Source organism: Sceloporus occidentalis, unplaced genomic scaffold (genome assembly GCF_023333645.1).
Source record: "Sceloporus occidentalis isolate IW3139 unplaced genomic scaffold, rSceOcc1.0.p SCAF_2, whole genome shotgun sequence".
Classification (NCBI taxonomy): Eukaryota; Metazoa; Chordata; class Lepidosauria; order Squamata; family Phrynosomatidae; genus Sceloporus; species Sceloporus occidentalis.
This window is the reverse complement of record NW_028316982.1, coordinates 175392451-175418101: the sequence shown is the minus strand read 5'-3', so window position 1 is coordinate 175418101 and position 25651 is coordinate 175392451. Positions and strand designations below refer to the sequence as shown.

Sequence of the window (25651 nt, the reverse complement as noted above, 5' to 3'; positions counted from 1 at the left end):
TTATTACAAAGAATTTATTAAATACTAGGAGCAACTGACAAAGGACAACCTAACAGAAGGAAATTATTGGGGAATAATTGAGACAATTTCATTCCAACACATGATTATAGTTCTAATGTGATGGGCCCGGCACACCTCTACTGTGGTTGGTTGGTTGTTCATACAGAACCAAAGAACATTTCTACCTTGTTAACCATATTTTCAGGCTACAAAAAATGTACTAATGTACTGATGTCCAGGTGAATAAAAGCAATTTTATGTGGGCTAAAAGCATGTGAAATTATTTAGAAAATATGGATATGCGGATATGGGGCAGAAATGATAGGGCCATTTCTGTCAAAAAGTTTCTGAGAGATATCCTGGGGGAATCAGCAATTTATTCATAGAATCAAAAAGTTGGAACAGACAGCAAGAGTGTTGCAGTCCAACCCCCTGCCATGCACGCAGACACAATTGAACCACTCCTGACTGATGGCTATCCAGCCTTTGTTTAAAAACCTCCAAAGAAGGAGATTCCACTATACTCTGGGGCAGAATATTCCACTCTCAAACCGCTCTTACTGTTAGGATCTTCAACCCAATGTTTAGGTGGAGTATCTTTTCCTGTAGTTTGAATCCACTGCTCTATGTCCTAGTCTGTGGAACAGCAAAAAAAAAAAAAAAAAAAAAAAAAAAAAAAAAAACAAGCTTGCTCCATCATCTATATGCCATCCCTTCAAATATTTAAACATGGCTATCATTTCACGTTTTAACCTTCTCTTCTCCAGGCTAAACACACCCAGCTCCCTCAGTTGCACCTCACAGGGCATGGTTACCAGACCTTTCACCATTTTGATTGCCTTCCTCTGGACACACTCCAGCTTGCCAATATCCACTGCATTCATGGTTTTTTTTAAAATTTATTTTATTTTTTATGTCAACAGATCTTGGGGAGGGAAAGTACAACCAATAAAATCATTTTTAAAATGCCTTCAATGAATTTAACAAAGTAAATTCAGTATATTGTGTATTGCTGGCTATAATTGTTAGCTATGTTTTGTGGCCAACCTGCCCCCACAAAACCTGAAACAAAAGTTGGATGCAGCTAAATATATTAAAAATTGCCCAAACTAGAACATCAGACTGCTAAGCACAACAGTCTCCATGTGATAAAAAAAATCAATTACCTAACTCCAGTAAAGGGTGTGAGAAACATGCAGCCATCCAGGTGTTGTCAAACTGCAGTTCCTAGCATACCTCACCACTGGCTATGTTTGTTAGGACTGCTTGGACTTGCAGCCCAACATCATTTGGAAGGACACATGATTGCCTGATCTATGAGAGTGTTGTTCTTTTTTAAAAATAAGAAATACAAACAAAGGTGAACAGATTCACAGGATCTTCCGTATGTATTAATCACCAATACAACTCATCCAAATATGTTCCAACAACACAGATTAGTATCTTAAATGTAACATGGTGATATGCCACTTGCCACATGCAAGGGCCCGTCTACACAATAAAAATTGCCTGGTAAAATGTGACAGGCCCATACGTGATTCAAATGTGTTTGTCCCACTTGGGGAAGGAAGCAAAAAAGCCCTCAGAATCCAAAGGAAGAGCTATCACACTTTTTAGTGTAGTATTTCAAACATGCAGACATCAGATCAATTACATGGTAGCCCATTTTGACAGAGGATGGGTGGATGTACCCATCTCCAAAGATGACGGTCATTTAAATAGTTAAGGGGTAGAGAGGAAATAAGCAAATAGTTCTATCTAGGCTTGCCATAACCCGGCTGCCCCCGTGAAATTCACGGATTGGAGTGTTTAAACCGTTTCCCGCCCGTTTTGCCCATTCAATCCCGGGTTCCTGCTGACTCCAGGCCAGATTTTGTCAATCTCCAGACAAGACTTTTGACTGACAAGCTCTGCCTGCCTGGAAGAAGGCAGGATTGGCTCCTTCCCCCCATGGGACCCCCTTAGTCACGCCTCTTTCTCCTCCTCCTCTTCATCCAGGGCAGGAGCTCAGGCAGCAGCCAAGATGGCTGCCTCCAGGGAGAAAGAGAAGGAGCATGGCAGGGGCTTCCTGGTCTGGCAGCCTCCCTCCTCCATCACCAAGGGCTGCTCAGCACAAAGGCAGGCACTAGGGACTCCCTTTAACCTTCGTTGCTTTGTCTTTCCTTTGGGGCTCCTCTCTGCTCTGCAGGTGGCTATGGTTTCTGGGAGAGAGGAGGAAGGAGGAGGGAGAAAAAGCCCCAGGCGTCTCTCTCCTCCATCTAAGGCAGCCTCCTCTTCCTCCTCCTCCTCCTTTTCTTCCCCCTTCTTCTTTTCTTCCTCCTCTTTTCCCTGGAGGACCCAGCGGTTGTTGTGTCTTTGCCTGATCCTGCAGACTGTCATTTGTTTATACTCTCTAATCTGCCTGTACATGAACCTATACAGTATTGTGTTTTAAATTGGGATTTTGTCATTGTGCTGGCCAAATGGCCGTAATAAAGTTGTTGTTATTATTATTATTATTATTATTTCCTCTTCTTCCTCCTCTTCTGTTCTAATTGTGTAGAGTTCCCTTGGCATAGTTTCTTCAAAGTAGGAGAAGATTGCCTTTACTTTCTCCTAAGAGGCTGAGAGAGTGTGACTTGCCCAAGGTCTCCCACTGGGTTTGCAGGGCCATTCTGGCTCCTCCAATGCTCTAGCCACCAAGCCAGCCCCCTCTTCTTCCCTCCTCCTTCTTTCCTTTCCTCCTCCTCTTCTGTTGTTTTTGTTGTAGCTATTGTGTGCCTTCAACTCCTTTCTGACTTATGGCAACCCTGCCTGGATGTGGAAATTGTAGTTTGCAGAATGGCTGTGGCACCAGAGATTAACTGAAAAGCACTTTGAGACCATAATAAGGCAAACTTATCCTGGGGTTTCTTGGCAAGATGTTATTCTGAAGAGGTTTGCTGCCTGACCTCTCATCTCTCCTTGAGGCTGAGAGAGTGGAGAGTAGGACTTGCCCATACTCTATTTGTTAATTCCAACCTTTTGGACCTTCTAGTATTGTCATTATGATTCTTCACATAATGGTCTACCTTTCAGGATTACACTTATCAAGAATGTTCACACATATTAAAACATTATATGCTAACAAATTGGACACACAAGTAGAGTAACAACCAAAATCTACTATGCAGTGATACCTGTATAGTACCAACGAAAATGCACAAAATATATCATGCAAGCTTTCAAAGCTCCACTGACATCTTCATCAGGCAAAAGTGTTAAAAATCCAACAGAAGCAAGCAAGCAAGAAAGAAAAAATGATAGTGTAAATGTGCTGTGTGTGTGTGTGGCCAGAAAGGGAATTACATTTCTTACATCTGTCCAGGAATAATGTCAAAATGTCCTCCATTTTGCTCATGCCTAAGAAACATGCATTTAAATTAACATTTTTTAAAAATCACCCATTTTTTTGCATGTCCTCCATTTTTTAGAAATGTTGTCCTACATTTGAAAATGTTGTCCTATTCTTGTCCTACATTTGTCCCGGTTTGGAGGTCCTGACTTATGGCAACCCTAGTTCTATCACACCCCTTTTCCCTTTTGCCATTTATTAACTCTTTTTGCCCTTATTAAATCTCTTGATACACTGCTTTGCCTGAGCAGCAAGGAGAAATAAAAATTCAAGTCAAGACTGAGAGGACCAGAAGTAATGACTGTCCATCCCTCCACCAGTCTCTGGTTCAAAAGGTATTTTGGGGGGGGGGGGGGGGCTTCCTGGTGGCCATTGTTTCCTCTCCTCTTGCCTACCGTCTGGGAAAAGGGAGGGCTAATTATGTATTAAAACCCTGCCTCAGTTCTTCAGGATCTCAAGGGGGTGGGGGTAGGGTGGGGTAGAGAATACCACTGAAGGCTTTACATGGTGAAATCGAAGGCTTTCATGAACATGGCCACATAGCCCGAAAAACCCATAAAAAGCTTTACATCAGTTTTTTATTGTTGTTGCTGCTGCTGTTGCTGCTATTCTGAGAGAAAAGACAAACACTAAAAATTTTTATCCAAAACTTATTTAAAGCCAAGATCATACGACACCAGTGGGAATAGATGACAACCCAAACAGATATCTGTATGTCCTTCCATTTGACTGACAGCTGCATGTGGCCTGCAGAATATACATGTAGGAATGTGTTCAGAGTAGGCAATTGAATGTTGATGCAAAGATAAAAAAATCCATGCCAGTTTGCATACCACATCTATGTAAAGACGTCCCCTTAGATTCCAAACCTGAATGAAAATGTCAGAGCTTAGAAAGATATTTTTCAAAACTAATTTGTTTCTGTGAAGTCATTTCACTGTTTTAACAGTAATTTGTTTTCTCTATGCATTATGATGTTTTTAAAAAGTAGCTTGCTGCATTATTTATTTTTCTGATACTTTTCATTATTTTTATTTTAAATCTCATGATTGATAAAATGATGGAACAAACATTGAAAAAATACTGTTAACATGCCTCTGAAATGGGCAAAAATGTTCTTCAAGGTAAGATTTATAAATAAATTTTATTCATTCAATAGGGTAATTTGGTTCCCCTTCACTTTGTTACTTTTAAGATGGAACTTCATTGCACCTTCATTAACAAAGAGGGATAATTCTCTAAAGGTAATGATATTAGTTGTAATGTTTGAGTTCTGGGAAATGTTCATGTTAATTTACTTCCTTGTCTTCCATTATTATACATTTTCAGGGCTTCATTACTTTTTCCCTGGAATATATTAAAGATCTAATTGAATTTCATTTGAAAATATATAAACTAATATACTTCTACTGTCAACTAGAATAAAAGAGGAAAGAGGCAGAAGAGCATGTTTAATTCATAGATCTGAAAGAAAGACTTTAAAAATAATTTGAACTTTGACACAGTCACATCCAAACACTGCATTTCTTTTTAGCAATCCAAACATTCAACTATGCAGTAACTAATTTGCTATTGGACTACTTCTCTCAAAAGTTCATAGGTGTCCAGAGATAAACAGAGGCTATGAGGACATTTAATATATCCCTGAATCTGGAAGAGTAAATCCAATAGTCACCACTTTAAAAATAATAACGATAACACTAATAATAATAATAATAATTTCTACATAAGCAAACCAGCTACTACTAGGTAACTAGTCACCTAGAGCTTTATAAATTCAGGGCAAGCAGAAGCAATTTTTGCCAAGCACTGTATTCAGCAGGATCCTTTTTATGTCCTTAAAATGTTTATTATTTGGTTGTAAACAAAGCCAGTATCACAAAGAAAAGAACAGTTCTTAAAAACTGATCACAACATAGTAAATAATTGACTACTACAACAAATAAATTGGTCACTACAAGCAATATATCGTGCTTTACTCAACTTTACGAAATACAGTCGGCCCTTCTTATATACAGATTTTTTATACACGGATTCAAGCATCCACGGTTTGAAAATGTTCAAAAAAAGTATAAATTTCAAATATCAAACCTTGATTTTCCATTTTTTTTATAAGAGACACCATTTTGCTATGTCATTATATTTAATGGGATTTGAACATCCACAGATTTTGTTATCCACGGGAGATCTTGGAACCAAACCCCAGCGTACAGCAAGGGTCCACTGTAGTCCCATTCTCTAGTTGCTTAACCCTGCTAAAGATACTACTGTACATGCTGACTAGATAAGTCTCCATGTGTCTCAGATTATAGATGTACAGCTCTCTAAATGTGGGGCTGCAGCCATTACAGGATTGGTTTAAACCATGGTATAAGCCCACTCCTTTTTTTAAAAAAATATTATTCAGTATTTTTTGTATTTAGGTATGATTCCTAGTGTAGTCATCCCTCTTAGTCTCATAGCTGTTTGGAAGCTTTTCTCCCTTCCCCACCTCCCTCCCCCCAATAGAAGGGGCGGGCGAGACCCCACTTTTGGTAAGCTCTCTTCCAAGAGGCTAGAATTCAGAGACATGGGTTTAATTTGCATTACAGAAATAATGCAGTTCAACACTGTTTTAACTGCCATGGCTCAGTTCTATAGAAATCTGGGTTTGTAGTTTTGTGAGCTGTGTAGCCTCCATCAGGGAACTCTGGTGTGACAGCAAACTACAAACGCCAGAATTCCATAGCATTGAGCCATGGCCATTAAAGCGGTGTCAAACTACATTAATTCTGCAGTGCATATTCAACCTTAAATCATGTTAGTTTGGAATATCTGTATGCTAAGGGATCTTGTACCTCTGAGATTAACTGTGTGAAAAAAGTTGTAGCATAAGCTTTTGTAGACTTGCATCTGAGGTTTTGTGGAAGAGAATTATGGCAACCCTAGTTGCAAAAGACTTCTTTTGTACATCATTCTGAGACAGAACAGAGGAAGGCTGAATGGAAAGGTGCAAGAAACAAGCTGTATCTGCCCAGGCTGCAAAACAAGAGACCACAACTTTAGACATATAGGAGAAGTCTCAGCAAACTGGAGGAGGGCAAATGTTGTCCCCATCTTCAAAAAGGGAAAAAAAGAGGATCCCAACAATTATTGTCCAGTTAGTCTGACATCAATACCAGGAAAGATTCTAGAGCAAATCATTAAACAGAAAGTCTGTGAACATCTAAAAGGCAATTCCATAATCACAAAAAGTCAACATGGGTTTCAGAGAAAGAAGTCATTCCAGACAAATCTGATATCTTTCTTTCATAAAAATTACCAGCTTGGTAGATGAAGGGAATGCTGTGGATATAGTATAACTTGATTTCAGGACGGCCTTTGACAGGGTTCCCCATGACATTCTTGCAAACAAGCTAGTGAAATATGGGCTAGACAAAATAACTGTTACATGGATTTGTAATTGGTTGACCGGCCGAACCCAAAGTGTGCTCAGCAAAGACTCCTTTTCATCCTAGAGAGAAGTGACCAGTGGGCTCCCACAGAGCTCTGTCCTGGGCCCAGTGCTATTAAACATCTTTATCAATGACTTGGATGACAGAATTGGGGGCATACTTATCAAATTTGCAGATGACACCAAACTAGGAGGAGGAGCTAATACCCCAGAGGACAGGATCAAAATTCAAAATGACCTGAATAGATTACAAAGATGAGCCAAAGCAAACAAAATGAATTTCAACACAGAGAAATGTAAGGTACTGCACTTAGGGCAGAAAAATGAAATGCACAGATATAGGATGGGGGACACCTGGCTGAACGAAACTACATGTGAAAGGGATCTAGGACTCCAAGTAGACAACAAATTGAACATGAGTCAACAGTGCGATGCGGCAGCTAACAAGGCCAATGCGATTTTAGGCTGCATCAATAGAAGTATTGTGTCTAGATCAAGGGAAGTAATAGTATCACTCTGTTATGGTCAGGCTCCACCTGGAATATTGTGTCCAGTTCTGGGCACCACATTTAAAAAGGATGTTGAGAAACTGGTGCATGTCTAAAGGAGGGCGACTAAAATGGTGAAGGGTCTGGAAACCATGCCCTATGAGGAATGCCTTAGGGAGCTGGAGATCTTTAGCCTGGAGAGGAGAAGGTTAAGAGGTGATATGATAGCCCTGTTTAAATATTTGAAGGGATGTCATATTGAGGAGGGAACAAGCTTGTTTTCTGCTGCCCAGAGAATAGGACACAGAACAATGGATGCAAGCTCCAGGAAAAGAGATTCCACCTTAACATTAGGAGGAACTTCCTGACAGTGAAGGCTGTTTGATAGTGGAACACACTCCCTCAGAGTGTAGTGGAGTCTCCTTCCCTGGAGGTCTTTAAACAGAGGCTTGATGACCATCTGTTGGGGATGCTTTGATTGTGAGTTCCTGCATGGCAGGGGGTTGGATTGAATGGCCCTTGTGGTCTCTTCCAACTCTATGATTCTATGATATAGCCACCTCTTTCCTGTCCTATTAATACTTCAGTGATTCAAGAGGAAACAGAAAAGAGAGTGTTATTCACATACTAGTAACTATTAGGTTGCTATAGAACTGTTACATGTCCCTGTGGGCTAGTCTACATTTGTATGTATTATGGGAATTGCTGCAGATTTTTGCACATTCATGACACTTATTTGTCTACACTTTCCTGTGCAAATTCACAACTATTCAACCTTCCTCTCTGAAAACATGTTGCCTTGTAATCCATGCCAAGTGAATGGATAATCACATGTCCAATAATGTGCATTCTTGCAGATAACCCAGTAAAAACCATGAATCCTTTTTCAGAGGAGTTTATAAAAAATTTTGGGTGGGTGAGGCACAAAAAGCCTGAATTTCTGCAAATCATGTGTGGCCAAATAGCAGTCTATTTGACTGGAATGAGGAGCATTTTGATAGAAGCAACACTTCTATTCGTAGACAAAGTGCTTCCTGGTGATGGTGGGATTAAAATTGAGGGGTTCAGACTAATTACATTACTATTAATGACCATCTGGGATGAACTTTCATTTTTTCATGTCAAAAGACAAAATTACTGGAAGGGGGAATGGGAATGGGGGAATTCATATTGAAGTTATTTCCCCACCTCATCTTGGCTGGATGTTAAAACAGCCTCTCCAATTCATTTGTCATCTGCAATCTATTGAGCAGATGTCAGAATTAGGAAGTTCTCCAGGTGCTGCTGAACTGTAACTCCCAGTATTCCTGATTATGCTGGCAAGAGCTGCTGGGAATTCAACAGCAGAAGGAAGGCTGGACAATTCCCACCCCTGCTGTAAAAGAATACACAATCCTTTAGGCATGAAAGGATACTGTATATCCTCTGATATACAGTAGGCTGGAATGTTTTTTCCCATCTTATCTTTCAAAACAACTCAGTAGATTTGAGGAGGGTTTTCATTTTTAAAAGTGAAGGGATGGAAATACAAGTATGAGTCACAATAACAGACAGCTTGCAACAACATGAGTCATCTCACACAGTGCAGAAATTTGTGGGCATCATTCTTCCAGTGAGGGCAAATCTCTGGCAGGATGTTTACCCGTGCTGCCAAGCAGCCCTTTATAATTAGCTCTGCAGCAACGTACCATGAAGTTAGGAAGACTCAGCACTGCACTGCAGTTTCCAGGAAGTGTGGGCCAGAAACACTGCCTCTGTTGGAGCACTGTTCTAGCCAGAAAGTAGTCCTTTTGTAGGCTTAAGTTTACATTTTCAGGCAAATCCTTCAAACGTTTCTAAAATGCAGTCAACTAAGAACACAGAGCCGGGGTGGGTGAGGTCCAGAGACCTATTTTTGACCTTCAACACCCAAAGTGCACTTTATGAGGTCCACAGAACTGGGGGAAAGGCTACATAGAAGAGGTTAAAAGTCACTTGTAAAAACTCCTTTCAGAGGCTTTGGGGCAGAACAAGACATGGGACGGATGCACCTTGCTTTAAAAGTAAAACTGCTGCTCCTGGAAACTTCCAGGAATGGAAATATTTTTGGCAAAGGGACTCTGGAGGGTGATTCAACTCTCCTGATTTTCAAGGACAATTCTGATTGCTCCTCTGTCATCCCACTTTTTCAGGTGATTTTAAAATGTTTCATTTTTGTCTTTCCTCCTTTGTTACCCTTTCATCCCCAGCATACTTCAATTGCTGTAAACTGTAAGGCAAGGGGCTATGCTGACTTTATCATGTCTGGCAGTAGTATTTCCCACAATAGGCAGGCTTTTGCTGAAGAGCCAGATGGGATGTGCCAACAGCTAGTAGACAGTCACAGCCACAGTAGAGTGTGTGAGAGAGAAAGAGAAAGAGAAAAAGAGACAGAGACTGGGCACCACAATTCAAAATTCTGGACACCACAATTCAAAAAGAATGTTGAACAGCTGGGGCATGCCCAGAAGAGGGTGACCAAAATGGGGGATGGTCTGGAAACCATGCCCTATGAGGAGAGACCTATGGAGCTGGGTATGTTTATCCTGGAGAAGGGATGGTTAAGAGGTGATGTGATAGCCCTGTTTAAGTATATGAAAGGATGTCATATTGAGGATGGAGCAAGCTTGTTTTCTGCTGCTCCAGTGAACAGGACCCAGAACAATGGATGCAAGCTACAGGAAAAGAGATTCCACCTCAACATTAGGAGGAACTTCCTGACAGTGAGAGCCATTCAACAGTGGAACACACTCTCTTGGAATGTGGTGGAGTCTCTTTCTTTGAAGGTCTTTAAACAGAGGTGGATGGCCATCTGTCAGGGATGCTTTGATTGTGAGTTCCTGCATGGCAGGGGGTTGGACTGGATGGCCCTTCTGGCCTCTTCCAACTCTATTATTCTACGAGTTCAAAATACGAAGATGTTTGTACTCAATAAACTCATCTGAGGGGGACATGAAAAAGGCACAATCTGACCCTTTCCATTAGGCTCAAGCAAAAGCAAAGTGCTGCAGCCTCTCTCTGCATTTGTGTTCTTCCCCATTAATAATTCTTGTCTTCTTGAATCCATTCTAATGTTGCATAACCATATGTGTCCTAGTTTTCATCTATGAAATGTTAGAAGTATGGGATTCAAAACCTGGAAAAAAAGAAAAAGGAACAGTGGACACCTGCAGGAATCCTACTTGTGTCATAGCATCAATTGCTACAAAATTCAAGCTATAGCCTATAGCCTCTGCTACTTCACTTTCTCCCTCTCTCTTGTCATACTACTTTAAAGCCCATGACAGAGGTATCTACAGCAGACATCTCCACTATTTACTCCTACTGCATCTTACAGTGTTTCAAAACACAGCCTTTCAGTCTCTTTTTAAGAGAGCAGAGAACAATAGTGGCAATTGTCTAACACTGTTCATTTTCTTCTTTTTTTTCAAAGTTCATATGAAGTCCTGCTCTTCCAAATGGCGCACAACTTCATTGTACTTCCTTCTTTTTGTCAATCAGTATCTCATTTTCAATTTCTAATGCAGCTGATCCAAGCACTGTAGACACAGACTTCCTAAAGTGTAAACAAATGCCATTAACAGCAACAACAACATTGATTTAAGATGTGTTACGAGTTTTCCACGTTCTCTCAAATTTGGGGGAAATAACATTATTCCAGCAATATGGATATGGTATGACATCCCGTGCTCTGGTTAGTTTTTACATTTACAGCACTATAGAAATAAACTATAATAATAATAATAATAATAGTTTCAGTTTTATGACTAACTGGAGGCTAGATGTCTATCAGTGACAAAGTGGTAGACCTAGGTCCCAAACTGGTCTGTTCAACTGAACAGATCCATGGAGTTTATGCAACTAAATCTCATTCCAAGCTACAAGTACCCACAACTGACAACCAATATTGACCGTACAGAACAGAATGTTGTTGTTGAACAAAATGAAATGGGGGAAAGCATGTATGCTACTTTGAACTTCCTGAAAGATTATGATGTAGATGTAATTAATGTGTTGAGCCCCTACAGCTACAAGTATGGCTTCTTTGGTATCACAGCCCTGGCAAATCCACTGGGATAAGATTCATGGGACCTGCAACAAATTCTTTGTCTTACCAATTCCCAACATAGGCCAGAATGGGATTTATATGGTCCACCATATGTATGAACTGCAGCTTACAGCATCCATCCCAATTAACTACTGTAGGCTGGTGAGGGCTGATGGGAGCTTTAGAAACATTTGAAACATAACACACTCCCCATGATATATAATGAAAACTAAAAGTTTATGCAACCAATGCATTTTCTTCTTACAACCCTTGCTCCACACCACTGTTTGAAGTTTGCAAACCTGTTCTGAATTTTCTCTTTTGCCATTGTACTACTACTCTGTTTGGATTAGAAGTTTCCCATATAATGAAAATAATGTTGCTCCCATTCTATTCTAATTTTAAAGAAAGCAGGTTAGAGCCACAACAGCTAGCCCACAATATATTTTAAAAATCTGTCTTTTGTATACGTACCAAATCATGTGACCTGGAATTATGATTCTTAAGCAAAGATTTTCAAGCACCATAGCCCTAAAGTCAGATTTCAGAAAAGATGCATTTGTTCTGCAAAACTTCAGTTTGAAATAATATTGGGGTTCTAACTACGCAGGAACAGGAAAACTGGGCAATGTCCACATGAAGTTACAACATGATACCATGTACATTTACATTCAATAGGACTAAAGCCTCTGAATTGTGTTCAGGGCCCACATTTTATTGGCAAAGCAGAAAACGCCCAACTACCTCCACATTTACTCAGGTCAAGGCGCACATCACACAGACCTTTTCCCAAAGCCAACTGTAAAAATACAGCAAAACTGAATAGGTACTACTTCTCCTCCACAGTGCAGTGAATCATTTTTTAAATCCAAATGGTGCACCCCTTCTTCTGATTAAAACAGGACTGAGCAAGGTTTGTGGACTAAAGGCAATTCTGTATCTTTCCCACGTTTTATGTTCCCTCTGATTTTTTTTTTTAAAAAAACATTTTGTTTAAAACTGGTAATAATCACTTTACTTCTTTTTTTAAAAAAATAAAATACATTATTTTCACTAATGCAAGGCTCCATGCCTTACTTTACAGAATGGCCCCTCTCAGAGACTTCCAAGAATAGCAATTCTTCTGGTGGTGTGAGGGAGAGCACAGGCCACAAAAACAAGTGGAGATTGCATGTAGGATGCTAACCGCTTTTGCTTTGTCTCCTCTCAAATACATTTTAACCAATGTATGTATCAATTTGCTTGTTATATACAGCTTCCAAAACACCTTGCATAAACAAATCACCCTGCATAAAGTGCCTTTTTGTCTCAATAGAGTCAAGACTGCAAATTGTATTATCAAATAGAATATTTTTTTAAAAAGGAAGGGAAAGTTATAATTTTTTGTGGATGGCTGATATAGTGATATCTTTGCTTTCTGATGGTTAAGTATACACAAACTTTGCTTCATGCACAATTGTTTTGGGAAAATGTATAAAATTACTTTCAGGCTATAAATTTAAAATAAATGAAATGTAAATAAATGTTGTGTTTGGGTTCCATCTCTAAGATATCTCATTATGTACATACAGTGGGTCCTTGTTATGCGCTGGGGTTTGGTTATTATTTTATTATTAACCTTTATTTATAAAGCGCTGTAAATTTACACAGCGCTGTACATACAATCTTCCAGTAACCCCTGTGGATACCAAAATCTGTGGATGCCCAAGTCCCATTAAATATAATAGCATAGCAAAATGGTGTCTGTTATATAAAATGGAAATTCAAGATTTACTATTTGGAGTTTATACTATAAAAAATATTTTCAAGCCATGGATGCTTGAATTCATGGGAAAAAAATCCATGGATAAGGAGGGCCAATTGTATATGCAAATACAGATATTCCAAAATCCAAAATAAATAAATTCCAAAGTCCAAATGATATCTGGTCCCAATCATTTCAGACAAGGGATTCTCAATCAGTATTAATAATTAAAGTACCTAAAACTGCTAAATTAGTTTTTAAACACCCCTCCCCCCCACACACACACAATGTCTGTTCATTTCCAGTGATGGAAGTGAAATTTCAGGTGGAAGACTCATCAGGTTAAGTACAATTGTCAATTTGACACCATTCTGTTTAAGTAGATTTGCTACCCTCCTTTCTTATACTATGGAGCCTAAAAGCAACATATGGAGCTGTGACAGAGAACTGAACCCAGAAAGCCTGTTTCTTTAACATACCCACACACGTGTCTGTAATAAACAGACACAATTTCATGAAACCCTTCCAATCATGTAACAAACTTCTTTTAAATTCTACAAGTTTGACAGCAGAAGATTGGTGTCAGGTTTCTTATTTCTCACCTTTCTGGGGGACTTCCTAGTGCTGGATGTGCTTCTTTCCTCACTATTACTTGCCTCTCCAAGAATGACACAACTGTAATCAGTTCTTGCAATCAGTTCATACTTTATCACTAGTGCCTCTCTTAATTAAACAGGAGAAAATATTCCATTTCTGTGTTATATTCTAACATTTCCCAACCTTCCTAAGAGGTTGTATAGAATGTTGCAATGATATGACCCTCCTACAAGTCTGCTTGTTACATGAGATTGCTCAGGACAAGGATGCAAAGGCTCTGACTCTCCAACTACTTTGCAGGTTAACTCCCAGAAGCTCAACCATCAAGACATGGCAAGAGTTTATGGGAAGTGGAGCCAAAACATTTCCCACCTCAGACAAAGCAAACCAATGAGATGTTTTTGTATCATGGATCCTTACTGCCACATTTTTCTCTTTATAATCTTCTTTAATAGAGTATAATTCATTTGGAAACTGGGCTCAATTTGCTTGAATTGCTGTAGCATTCAAGTGACAGAGCTGCCTCCACACTGTCCACAACTTCTAAATTACACTATGGGGGGTAAGAAGGGAAGATGCTTGACTAATGTAGACTGGAAGGTTAATTGGTGGTTCCTATATACTTAGACAAATAAACCATAGACCATAGCAATCCCCAACCCAACCCCCCCCCCCCCCAAATGAGGTTGAACAGAAATAGCACTAGGTGGCAGCAACAAGAAGATAAAATCACATTGCCAGGAGCATGCTCTACAGGGGTGGTGTGAGCTGGTAGTCCCCATTCCTTCACACCAGTCCTCCATCCAGATATTGACTAGATTCACACAAGCTATGCTTTAGCATGGTAGCTGCATCATATGTCTTCATATCATGGCCTAGGAATCTGGCCCCTGCCTTTCATAATCTTGGCAAAGTTCTGAAAAGAGAAGATAGTGCATACTCTTGTCTCAAAGACTGGTGACTGTCAAATTTTAAATCAAAATAAAACTGTGCAAGTTGAGGCTCTCTTATCTGAAATTTGGGATCAGAGGGTTTTGGGTTTATTTAAGGGAGTTTTGGATTTTGGGACACCTGTATTTGCATATACAAAGGCCTGTTACAGACTGCCAAAATAAAGCTGCTTCAGGTCTCTTTGGAGGTATGCAATTTAAATGATGCATGGGTCCTAAGAGTCCGGAGGTCGCACCAAAGCCACACTCCATTCCTAAGCACTGGAGTGCAGCTTTGGTGCAGCTTCCGGATTCTTAGGATGCATGCATCATTTAAACAGCATACCTCCAAAGAGACCTGAAGCAGCTTTATTTTGGCAGTCTGTAACAGGCCCTAGATGTTGAGATATTTTGGAGATGGAACCCAAGTCTAAACAGAAAATTCATTTATATTTCATGTACACCTTATGCACATAGCCTGGAGGTAATTTTATACAATTTTTAAAAATAATATTGTGAATGAAGCAAAGTTTATATATATTGAACTAACAGAAAGCCAAAGTGTCACTCTCTCAGCCACCCATAAAAAAAGTTTTGGTTTTTGGGATGTTTTGGATTTCAGAATTTCAGATAAGAGGAACTCATCCTATATTTCAAATTCAGATTGCACTCTTCAAGACAACCACTCAAGAAAGCAATGCCTGATTTGAAACATATCAATAAAAAGAAAGAAGAGAGAGACATACACGCACACACCCTGCCTAGGAAATGGCCCAAATGTACGGCCTGATGGACACTGTGGCCCCTTTGTGCTCTGTTCTCTCCCCTACATGGGGAAAGGTGGCAGATGTACTGAAGTATTTTGGAGGCTGTTTTATTTTAGACCTCTGCTATTCGTGACCAAAATGGGCATAAAACAAATGCTCTCAGATTCATCCCACACGCTAAAAAAATGGAACTTGACACTTCCCCCTTTAAAACAACAACTAGAAGTTGTGTTCTCTGTGCCAAATAAATCTAAACTCCACTATGTGTATAATTCCTTGTAAAATGCATATATAACCACAAAAAATGATGGCCTTAGCAAAGAGACAAACCGTCAAAAAACAATAGGCAAGATACACAATTAGACTTGGACAAGAGAACATCCACATAATGCTACAGGATAGTTTGCCAGCTTTAAATGGGAATAAGATAAATTAATGGAAACTAGAACTATGAAAGGCTATTACTAGACAGGATATTTATCACCTCCAATATCAGAAGGAATATGTTTCCATGTATTGGTTCCTAAGGAATGCAATTACACTCATGTCTTGCTGGTGGGATTCCTATAGACAACTAGTTGGCCACTGCAGAAACAAATGCTGGAGACAGGCCTTCATTTGAGTTCTGATTATGTTCTAGCTCATGTTATGCTCTTGTAACAAAACGAGTTACAGTACCTGAAAGCACCCTGCCTGCACTATGTGGGATTTTGAAAGGTGGCAAATTTCAAGAAAGGTCAAAAGGTTTAGTAAATAGTATTAGCAGACGATGACTCTTAAATTGTGCAAGCAGTTCAGGATTGTGTACAGTCGGTAGAAAACTATTTACCACATGCATGAACTTTGTGAAGCTGGCAATGTTTTGACTTTTAGATTTGCAAGTTTTAAATGGTAGTTTCACAAGTCAAAAGTACTAATTTGATAATTACAATACTGTACTATATAACACATCATTAATTCAATGTGTGGTCAAAAGAGTGGACCATGCATCAAATATATGGGTCCTGGGTATAATTCAGAATGGTTGAAAGAACAAGTTGTTGGAAAGCAAGGCATCAAAATGGGTTGCCATAAGTAGAAGCCAATTTGACAGCAAATAGCAAGAACAAATTCTATGTTGGACGAATATTATATTTAGCCCCAATCTAACTTTTAAAAAGACAGAAACCTTATGAGCCTTAATTACTGCTTCAATGAAGAAATGTTTATTACAACTTTTTTTAAAAAAAGATTTGCTCTAGTGTATATTTACTGTCCCAAATATATCAGGACAGCCTGAGACATCATTTTTTCATTTCTAGAGATTAAGTCTTGTGACTATAAGATGCATTACTCATATACACAGAACAGCTGTATGCATTCTTTCCACCTGGTTGTGTTATGCTTCCTTCATCTAAAAAGACAACAATTTTCAATAACAAAAAAACATAATGGCTTGAAATGCTCCGAAATGAATGGTAGAATCCTAGCATTATGTCAATGCTGCATAAAAGAAAACTCTAAACTCCATAAAGCATATCTTCCAAACAGGCCAACTGAGCAGTATGCTTACATTTCAGAATTAGCTAACAGCTGTATATGGTTTTTAAAAAAGTTAATATCAACTATTCCATAATGCTAACAAATAGCCATGGAAAATCCTCTTTTATTGTCTCTGTTTTATCACTTTTCAACAATATCATCATTCAGCCAAACATGGTCTTGGATACAATCTTGAACAAGTAAATGTGAGAGCATTTGGATCACTTTTATACACTCAGGTACAGAGCGATTCTTCATGTAACTATTTCCCCCCCCAAAGAATCATTTCAAGTTCTGAAATGGCACAAATAGAGCATCTGAAGTGGTAATACTCAAACCCCAGTTGGAGAACATTTTAGCCTTTCAGGATGCTGTCACTGACCTTACAAGCTGTCATATTGCAACAAAGAAATGTTGAAAAGAGGTTACAAAGTGAGAGACTGATGAGTTACACAAGAAAACAAGAGGTTCATTTTTATCTCCTCTGGCCTAGTGTTTTTTTTAATTATTAAATGAAGCTACAGATGTTAAATTTATCCAGTACTGGGAATTATGTGACTATCATTAATAATGAGTTCTGAATAGCCACTGTTAATAACGTGATCCTCACTGTCCGTACTCCCTGAATTCTTTTCTTTCTGACTTCACTGTTTACAACTCCCACCCGCTGTCTTTAACGAAATGGATTATAATATATAGTCCATGCCATATAGTGTCAGTTAGCCTTGAAGGCAACTTCTTATTTTCTTCTACCACACATCTACCTGGTTTTTCCTCTTTAAATACAGTATTTACTAGGTGATATTCTTCATCTCAGAGGAAGGCAAAGACAAACCCACACTGAACAAATCTTGCCAAGAAAATCCCGTGATAGGTTTGCCTTCTGGTTGCCGTAAGTCAGAACTGACTTAAAGGCACACAACACCAAACAAAATAAGTTCCATAGAACTCAGTAAGGATTATTCCTGAGTAAACCTCCTTAGTTTGTATAGGCTCTTTGTATCTATTCCACTGAACAAACAAATCAGGGACTTAGGCTCTCAGCCTTGCCACTGACAGCCATCCAGATCCACATTAATGTGCAGCTAGAACTAACAGCAGTGTAAGGACATCACACGTAAGTATGGGCAAAGGACATCCCAGAGGACACAGGGAGCTCCAAAGGCCTTTTGCAGCCCCTGGCCCTTCCATTTCCCCAACAAAGTATGTCCAGTAAATTGGCTAATTGTACCTGCAGAAGTCCTTAGTTACCATGACTGTCCATTTCAGGCTTTCCTCCTCCCTGCCTGTGCCTTCTTAAGCCTAGAAGCATCTTTTTAAAAAAGTGGGAGTAGTATGGGGGGAAGTACTTCCCTGGTTCTAAAACAGGTCTGTTGGTGGAGTGGAGAAGAGATGGTCTATCACATTCCCTGAAGCTTCTTGGAGGCTCAACTGGCCAGTTTCTTCACAAAAAGGGAGGCAGATAGTGTGGGTGACACTCCAAGGGGTTCTCAGAGGAGGGGCAGATGCAACCCTTGAACCCTGGAAGTTGCCAGCCTCTGCCACAGCATATTCACATTGTTCAAATAATGCATTTCTTTAGGGTGTGGGCTTAACAAATGCCATTTCCAGTATTTTATAGTTGGAAATTCCTTAACATAAAATCCACTAAGTATCGCCATCCTTTTTGCCCTACAACTCTCAGCACAGCCTATGGTGGGAGCTATAATCCAAAAATATTTGGACCTTGACTAAAGACTAAGTATGGAGACAACCTAGTTTAACAACACACACAGTGTACGTATATGTTTAAAGCTAAATTAATGCTGCACCTTTCTTCAGAATCTTTTATCACCCCCTACTATTTCATGTCCAACTCTACTCTCTCCATTTGTCTCTAGTAAGTACTCACGCATACTTACATACCCTGCCCTCGTGGCATTTCTCATGTAAAGTCCTCTAGAGCAGTGGTCCCTAGACTGTACTCATTAAGGAATTTTGGACTTCAGCTTCCAGAATCCCAGACTATTGGCCAACATGGCTAAGGATTCTGCGAGCAGACTCTCTGAAAGGGCAGTTTGGGGAGCACTCTGGAACTGGAGTCCCACTGAATATATTGAAAGATATAAGCATGTGTCCATAGGAGAAAATCACCCAAGGAGAAAGAAATATGTTTAAGAAAAACTTTTTAATACTACTACCATGGCACAGCACATAACAGATTCCTTACCTAGCACAGCAAATTGTTTCCTGAAATTATTAACCTTAAAAACATTGATGAGGAATGCAGAAGACAGTCAATACCTATAAAACTTCTGGAGATCACTTTGTTTAACTTTTAACTCCTTGAATAGGCCGTTTCTTAACTATAGCCAGCACTCCACATTTTGCGGATTTGATTATTCATGGATTTAATTAATATGTTCTTTCTAGGTCCTACAGCACAACTCTCCTAAAAATTGACCACAGAATCATGCTGGAGGACCTAGAGATTCCTAGAAGAAAACACTTCTCTAAGTATTTGTAAATCCTCCAGCACAATTGTATGGTCAAGTTCCAGCAGATGTTAACCATAGAGCTGCACTGAACCTAGAGATTCTTAGAGGTGTCTTCTCAGGTGAAAAAATAGTGGTTCCTTATCTCTAGTTTTCCCACTTTCATGGGGGTCCTGTGCCCTTGGCCCCAATGGATGTGGAGGGCCCACTGTATTCTTCTGCAAAATTAGTACAGACTATTCTTTCACCCCAAGCAGCCAGAGACTTTCGCATCAGTGGGCCTGTAAACCTGCTCTGCATTTTAGTCCTCTTCCTAGAATAAATTCAGAACCTTGGATAGCTGCTTGGAAGTTCAGGCTAAAACACAGAGTGGATTCACCATCTCACTGATATGAAAACCACTACTACTCAAACCTTCTCTTCCTAAACTGATAAGCTGCAGATGAGATCCACTGAGTCACTGAATACAAAACCTAGAAGAGGAGATGAATACTTCCTGCCCACAGAAGGTTCTCCTCTGGACCACAGAGGCTCACCCACTCCTCCCTAAAACTCCATCCCGTTCAGCCAGTGCAAAAGAAATTCCCCCTATCTGCTATCAGTGGTCATAGCCAGCAAAGGATTTGCTGTCTCAGCTGGTGCTTCAGTCACCAGCTGGTCTGAGTCCCAAGAATAACCTCCCTAAAGCTAAGCATTTAAAGTGCCTCCTTCTCCCCCTTTCATAGTAGGAGCCAAAGACGTCAGAGGGATGTGGCATCAGGGATACAACCATGGACTGGGAGGAGGAAAACCTTCCTCACAAACACTGTTTTTGTTCACTGCCATTGAATGTACTGCCCCGCCCTGGATTTTGCTTAACTTGACAGAATATGGTTAATCTGACCCCCATACCTTTATCAACTTTCACAGCACTCTAATAACTGGGCGGCAGAGTGAAAGTGTTGCAGAGAAAGGGTGGATTTAAAGAAACTGTTGGTGACTCTAGTCCAGCGGTTCTCACTTTTCACTCCGCATGATGTTTTTGACTTCAGCTTCGAATTCAGCAGCCAAGCTTCTGAAAAATTGGGCTAAAAAGCCTGAAGGACCAAAGTTAGAGAAATGCTGCTCTAATCACTCAGCAGGAAGACTGCACTTCCAGATTCTTTTTAGACTTGTAGCAAGTTCTGAAATGCTCTGTGTATTGGACAAATGACACATTTTCTCCAGATGTACTATTGCAAGGTCACAGAGTCAGGCAAAGAGCAAACAAGGAGTATTAACAGCACACAAAAGGACTGCAAATTTCCAGTTCTTTGTTCATCCCCCCCCCCCCCCACAAAATCACCAAGCCACCTTTATCAGTGCTGAATATTGTACTTATAAGGGGAAAGAAGTAGGTTCCTGTATTACTAGACCTGTAAGATCACTCATTAAAAGGAGGAAGGGACTGGGAAAGAAATGTGGCAGCTTTGTGGATATAAAACCCATTTCTTTGAATGTGGCACCACTCCTTAATACCACTGGCCATGCTTTGGTTGATACAGAGTAGCCAACCAAGCTTGATTTTTCCCTTCCATCATTTGAAAAGTGAGGCTAATGGCTGAAATAGGATATTACACAGTGACTGTGAATACTTGAGAATTACTGGTTATTTATCACAGTTTGTGAATGTAGTCTGAAGATAAGGACCTGCGGTTTTAAAGATAATAAAATGTGCCTTCAAGTCGCCTGTTGATTTATGGCAACCCTGTGAATGTCACAGTTTAGGCAAGTGACTTTTCCACTTTTCCACTTCCTTCCTCTGAAATATAACCTATAGCACCTAGCATTTATTGTTGGTCTCCCATCCAAGAACTATCCAAGGCTAACTGTACTTAGCTTCCAAGTTCACACAGGATCTGATGCTTTTAGGATATTTAGGCCAGGAAGAGATAGTGTGTCATAGTGGTCTGAGTGCAGGACTATGATCCTGGAGACCAGGGTTGGATTCCCAGCTCAGCCATGACACCCACTGGATGACCCTGGGCAAGTCACACTCTCTCAGCCTCAAGGGAAGGCACTGACAAACCCCCTCTGAACAAATCTTGCCAAGAAAATCCCATGATAGGTTCACCATAGGTCTGAAACAACTTGAACAACAAAAACAACAAACCTGGTATTTGTTGGCAATCTCCCATCCACCTACTAACCACGGCCAATCCTGCTTAGCTTTGAAGATCAGAAAGGATCTGGTGCCTTTAGAGAGTTTAGCCCAGTAAAATAATTGTTGTTGTTGTTGTTGTGTACCTTCAAGTCATTTCCAACTTATGGCAACCCTAAAGCGAACCAATCATGGAGTTTTCTTTGCAAGATTTGTTTGGAGAGGGTTTGCCTTTGAGGCTGAGAGTGTGACTTTGGGTTTCCACAGCTATGTGGGGATTTGAAGCCAGAGTCCTAGTCCAATGCTCAAACCACTATGCCACACTGGCTGGTACAATACTGTTCATTTATTTTTCCTAGATGGGGTCCCTGAACCTAATTTGGTATCTGGCCGGATATTGCATAAAATCCTGTACAAATCCAAGTGAAATCAATGGCTCTTCTACCCAAGTTTCTAATCCATAGCCGAGGCTTGGAAGGGCAGAAGATGTTGCCTTGGAACAGGTACAGAAAGCCATACATTCAGGACATTTACTCCAGTCCACCAGGACTAGGTCCTCCAGAAGACTTTTTCTTCAGCCGCCCCTTGACTGTGGAATCAGCTGCTGGAAGAGATTTGTCAGCTGAATATGATGCCTGAATTTAAAAGAGCACTGAAAGCCAGTCTCTTCTGGCAGGCTTATCCTGATGATTTTAAATTGTGAATTCCAAATGACGGGTTTTAAATTTGAACTGTTTTCATATGTGCACATCCTATTTGTCCCTTTAAACTGACGTGTGTTTTAATAGATGCCTTTTTTAACGGATGCTGTTTGTCTGTTAGTCGCTGTTGTTCCCTGCCTTGATTCATGCGGAGAGGTGGGTAAAAAACAAATTATTTATCATCATCATTATTATTATATCTGAGCCAGTTTGACATAATTGGTTGAGTGTTGAGACTGCGACTCTGGTTCAATTCCCAGCAGGGCCATGAAACCCATGAAACCTTGGGCAAGTCGCACTCTCTCAGCCTTGGGGAAGGCAACGGCAAATGCCATCTGAACAAATCTTGCCAAGAAGACCCCATGATAAGGTGGCAAGAAGTTGGAAAGAACTTGAAGGCAACAACAATGACATTTATTATACTATGATGATGATGATGATTCCTGGACAGGGTCCCTGAACTTAACATAGTGTCTGGCCAGAGGTTGCCTAAAATCCTATACAAATCCTACTGATTTTTTCCTTTGAGGAATAATAATAACAATAATCCTAGACAGAGTCCATGAACCTAACTTAGGCCCCATACAGACAGGCCAAAATAAAGCTGCTTTGGGTCACTTTGGAGGTATGCTATTTAAATGCTGCATGCACCCTAAGAGGTTGGAAGCTGCACCAAAGCCATGCTCCAGTCTTAAAGACAAGAGTGCAGCTTTGACACAGCTTCTGGCCTCTTAAGATGCATGTGTCATTTAAACAGCATACCTCCAAAGTGACCTGAAGCAGCTTTATTTTGGCCTGTCTATATGGGGCCATAGTGTCTAGCCTGAGGTTACCTAAAATCCGATACAAATCCTACTGAAATTTGCCCTCTAGGAATAATGATAATAATATCCAAGATTGAGCCCCTAAATCTAGCAAAATGTCTGGCCTGAGGTTGCCTAAAATCCTATACAAATCCTACTCAAATTTGCCCTCCAATAATAATAATAATAATAATAATAATCCTAGACCTAATATTCTTGAACCCAACTTAGTGTCTAGTCTGCGGTTGCCTAAAATCCTATACAAATCCTACTGAAATTTGCTCTCTAGGAGGAGGAGAAGGATGATGGAACCTTTCAGTAGGGTTTGTACAGGATTTTATGAAACCTCAGGCCAGACACCAATAAATAATTAACAACAACAACAACAACTATTATTATTATTATTATTATTATTATTATCCCCCGTTCCACCCGGGAGGCCCTGCGGCACAAAGGCTGCCAGCTGGAAGGGCGGATCGCCTGGAAACCGCTTAGTAGTCGAGTCTATCGCTAAGTGGGCTAGAAATGCCCTGGCGATTGCTACAGTATATTGTTCCTGCTGGTAGACCTTTTCCTCTCTCTCTCTCTCTCTCGTCCAGAGCAGAAGCAGCAGCGGGGCTCCAGAAGGCGCCAAAAGCCACAAAGTTGGCCAGGGAAAGGGATGCCCCCCAAAGCTGGGCATGGAAAGAGAAGCCACCCAGATGTTGGCCATGGAAAGGCCACTCTCCACAGACAGAGCATGGAAAGGGAAGCCCCCCCCCCAAAGCTGGGCATGGAAAGGCACCTCCCCACAAGTTGGCCATGGAAAGGGAAGCCCCCAAAATGTCGGGCATGGAAAGGGAAGCCCGCAAATTGGGCACGAAGGGAGGGTCCCGTTTTCCTCGCTGCCCGACCCAAGGGACCCCCCCCCGGCCCAGTCCTGCCCCTGACTGGGAAGGGCCCCATCTGCCTCTTGGCCTACCTTGGCCCGAGGGGGCCAGCAGCAGAAGCGCCGCAGAGAGCAAGAGGGCCAGGCGCCGCATCCTGCCTTGTTCCGCAGCTGTTCCTCTCCGAGTCCCGAGGCAAACTTGGCAACTTTCTGGTCTTTGCTTTCTTTCCCCCAAAGCCTTCCCTCCTTCTCGCAAAGCCCCCAAATGTCTCCTCAGAAGCCCCCAGGACCCTCCTCCTCCTCCTCTCAGGCGGGACTAGCCCCAAATGGACCCGCTCCAAGTTTTGGAGCCCTCTCTCCTTCTTCCCTCCCTCCTGAAAGGCTTTGGGGGCCAATGGGGAGAGAGAGTTGGGAGGGGCAGCCAATCAGGGGAGGCGGAGGGGAGCTCCCCGGGAGGACAAGACACAAGGGAATAATGAGTCATGCACGCTGGGAAGCCGTAATAGGAAACCCCAGGGCAGCCTCTCTCTCGGGTGTGGCTCTGTGCAGCTGGGCTCGCTGCTGCTGCTGCTGCTGCTGGAGGGCCTGGGCCATGGAGGCCAGTCCTGGCAGGCTGCTGCTGGAGCCACATGGCCTCCTCACCGCAAAGGAGGACCGGGCACCCCAAAATGTAGGGCCTTCCAGAAAAAAAGGAGGGACAGGACAGGGCCACAGAAAAGCTAAAAACACTAGGGGCCAAAACACTCTGCAGAAATGCTCCAGCTTGAGGCCACTTTAACTGCCCCTGGCTCAATGCCAGGGGATGCTGGTTACTGTAGTTCTGTGAGAGATTTAGCCGCCTCTGTTAGAGAGCTGTGTGGTGCCACAGTAAACTACAATTCTCAGGATCCCCTAGCACTAAACCAAGGCTCTTAAAGCTGTCTCAAGATGGATTATTTCTGCAGTGTGTTTTGGACCCTAGAAATATAAATTCTTCCTGGGCAGAAGGCTGAAATGAAGGGTAAGTTCTGGAAAAGGAGGAGCTCTGGTCCCACTGTGAAAGCGCAAAACACTCATAGAAAGAGAAACCCATGCTTCTTAGTCATGCTCAAAGGGGAGGACATTTTGGAATTCCTCCAGGACCAGGGTGATGGCCTCCCCACAAAGGAGGACAAGGCACTGCCAAATGTAGGGCCTGCCAAAAAATGGAGGACATGACCAAATAAAAGCTGAAATGTAAAATAATGGAAATGTAAATTCATGCTTCTTGGTCATGCTCCAAATGGAGGACATTTTGGAATTCCTCCTGGACAAGAGGTTGAAATATTGGACATTTCAGAAAAGGAGGATGTTGGTCACTCTGCCCTAGAGAGAAGGCTGAAATGATGTCCTGGAAAAGGAGGCTGTCTGGTCACCCTGTCCATAGGTGGTTTGCAAAAGAGAACACAACATGAAACTTGTTGTTGACTATCCTAAAGTCACATTTGCTACACCAGCTGAAGAACAAGGATGTTCAAATGTATTTTAATTATCTGATGGGAATATTTCTGGATACAATCTAGGTATGAGGGTGACCAAGAGAAAGGGATTTCCTAACATATTCCCTGTAAGACAAACTGAATTCAAAATAACAATTATTGTTGTTTACTGCTATCACATTGACTTCCACTTAGGGCGAACCCCTGAATGAGACCTCCAAGTCTCTCATTCAACAGCCCTGCTCAGGCCCTGCAAACCCTGCAGTCATCCTCTTTTCCTACTCCTTCCCAACCGTTATTGCTGGAAAACT

General features: G+C 41.1%; 1 protein-coding gene across 2 annotated transcripts in view; it reads right to left on the bottom strand.

The window, feature by feature from the left end:
• Positions 1-24264, bottom strand: part of LOC149319367 (CD99 antigen-like) — a 49018-nt gene extending 24754 nt beyond the window's left edge. The window contains exon 1 of one of the 2 annotated variants that reach the window (XM_089511557.1): positions 23977-24264. In XM_089511557.1, coding sequence (XP_089367683.1) covers positions 23977-24037 — 61 coding nt within the window. In that variant the 5' untranslated portion in view covers positions 24038-24264. The remainder of the gene's footprint in view (positions 1-23976) is intronic. The other variant, XM_089511558.1, reaches the window with a different exon arrangement.
• Positions 24265-25651: the final 1387 nt, after the last annotated feature.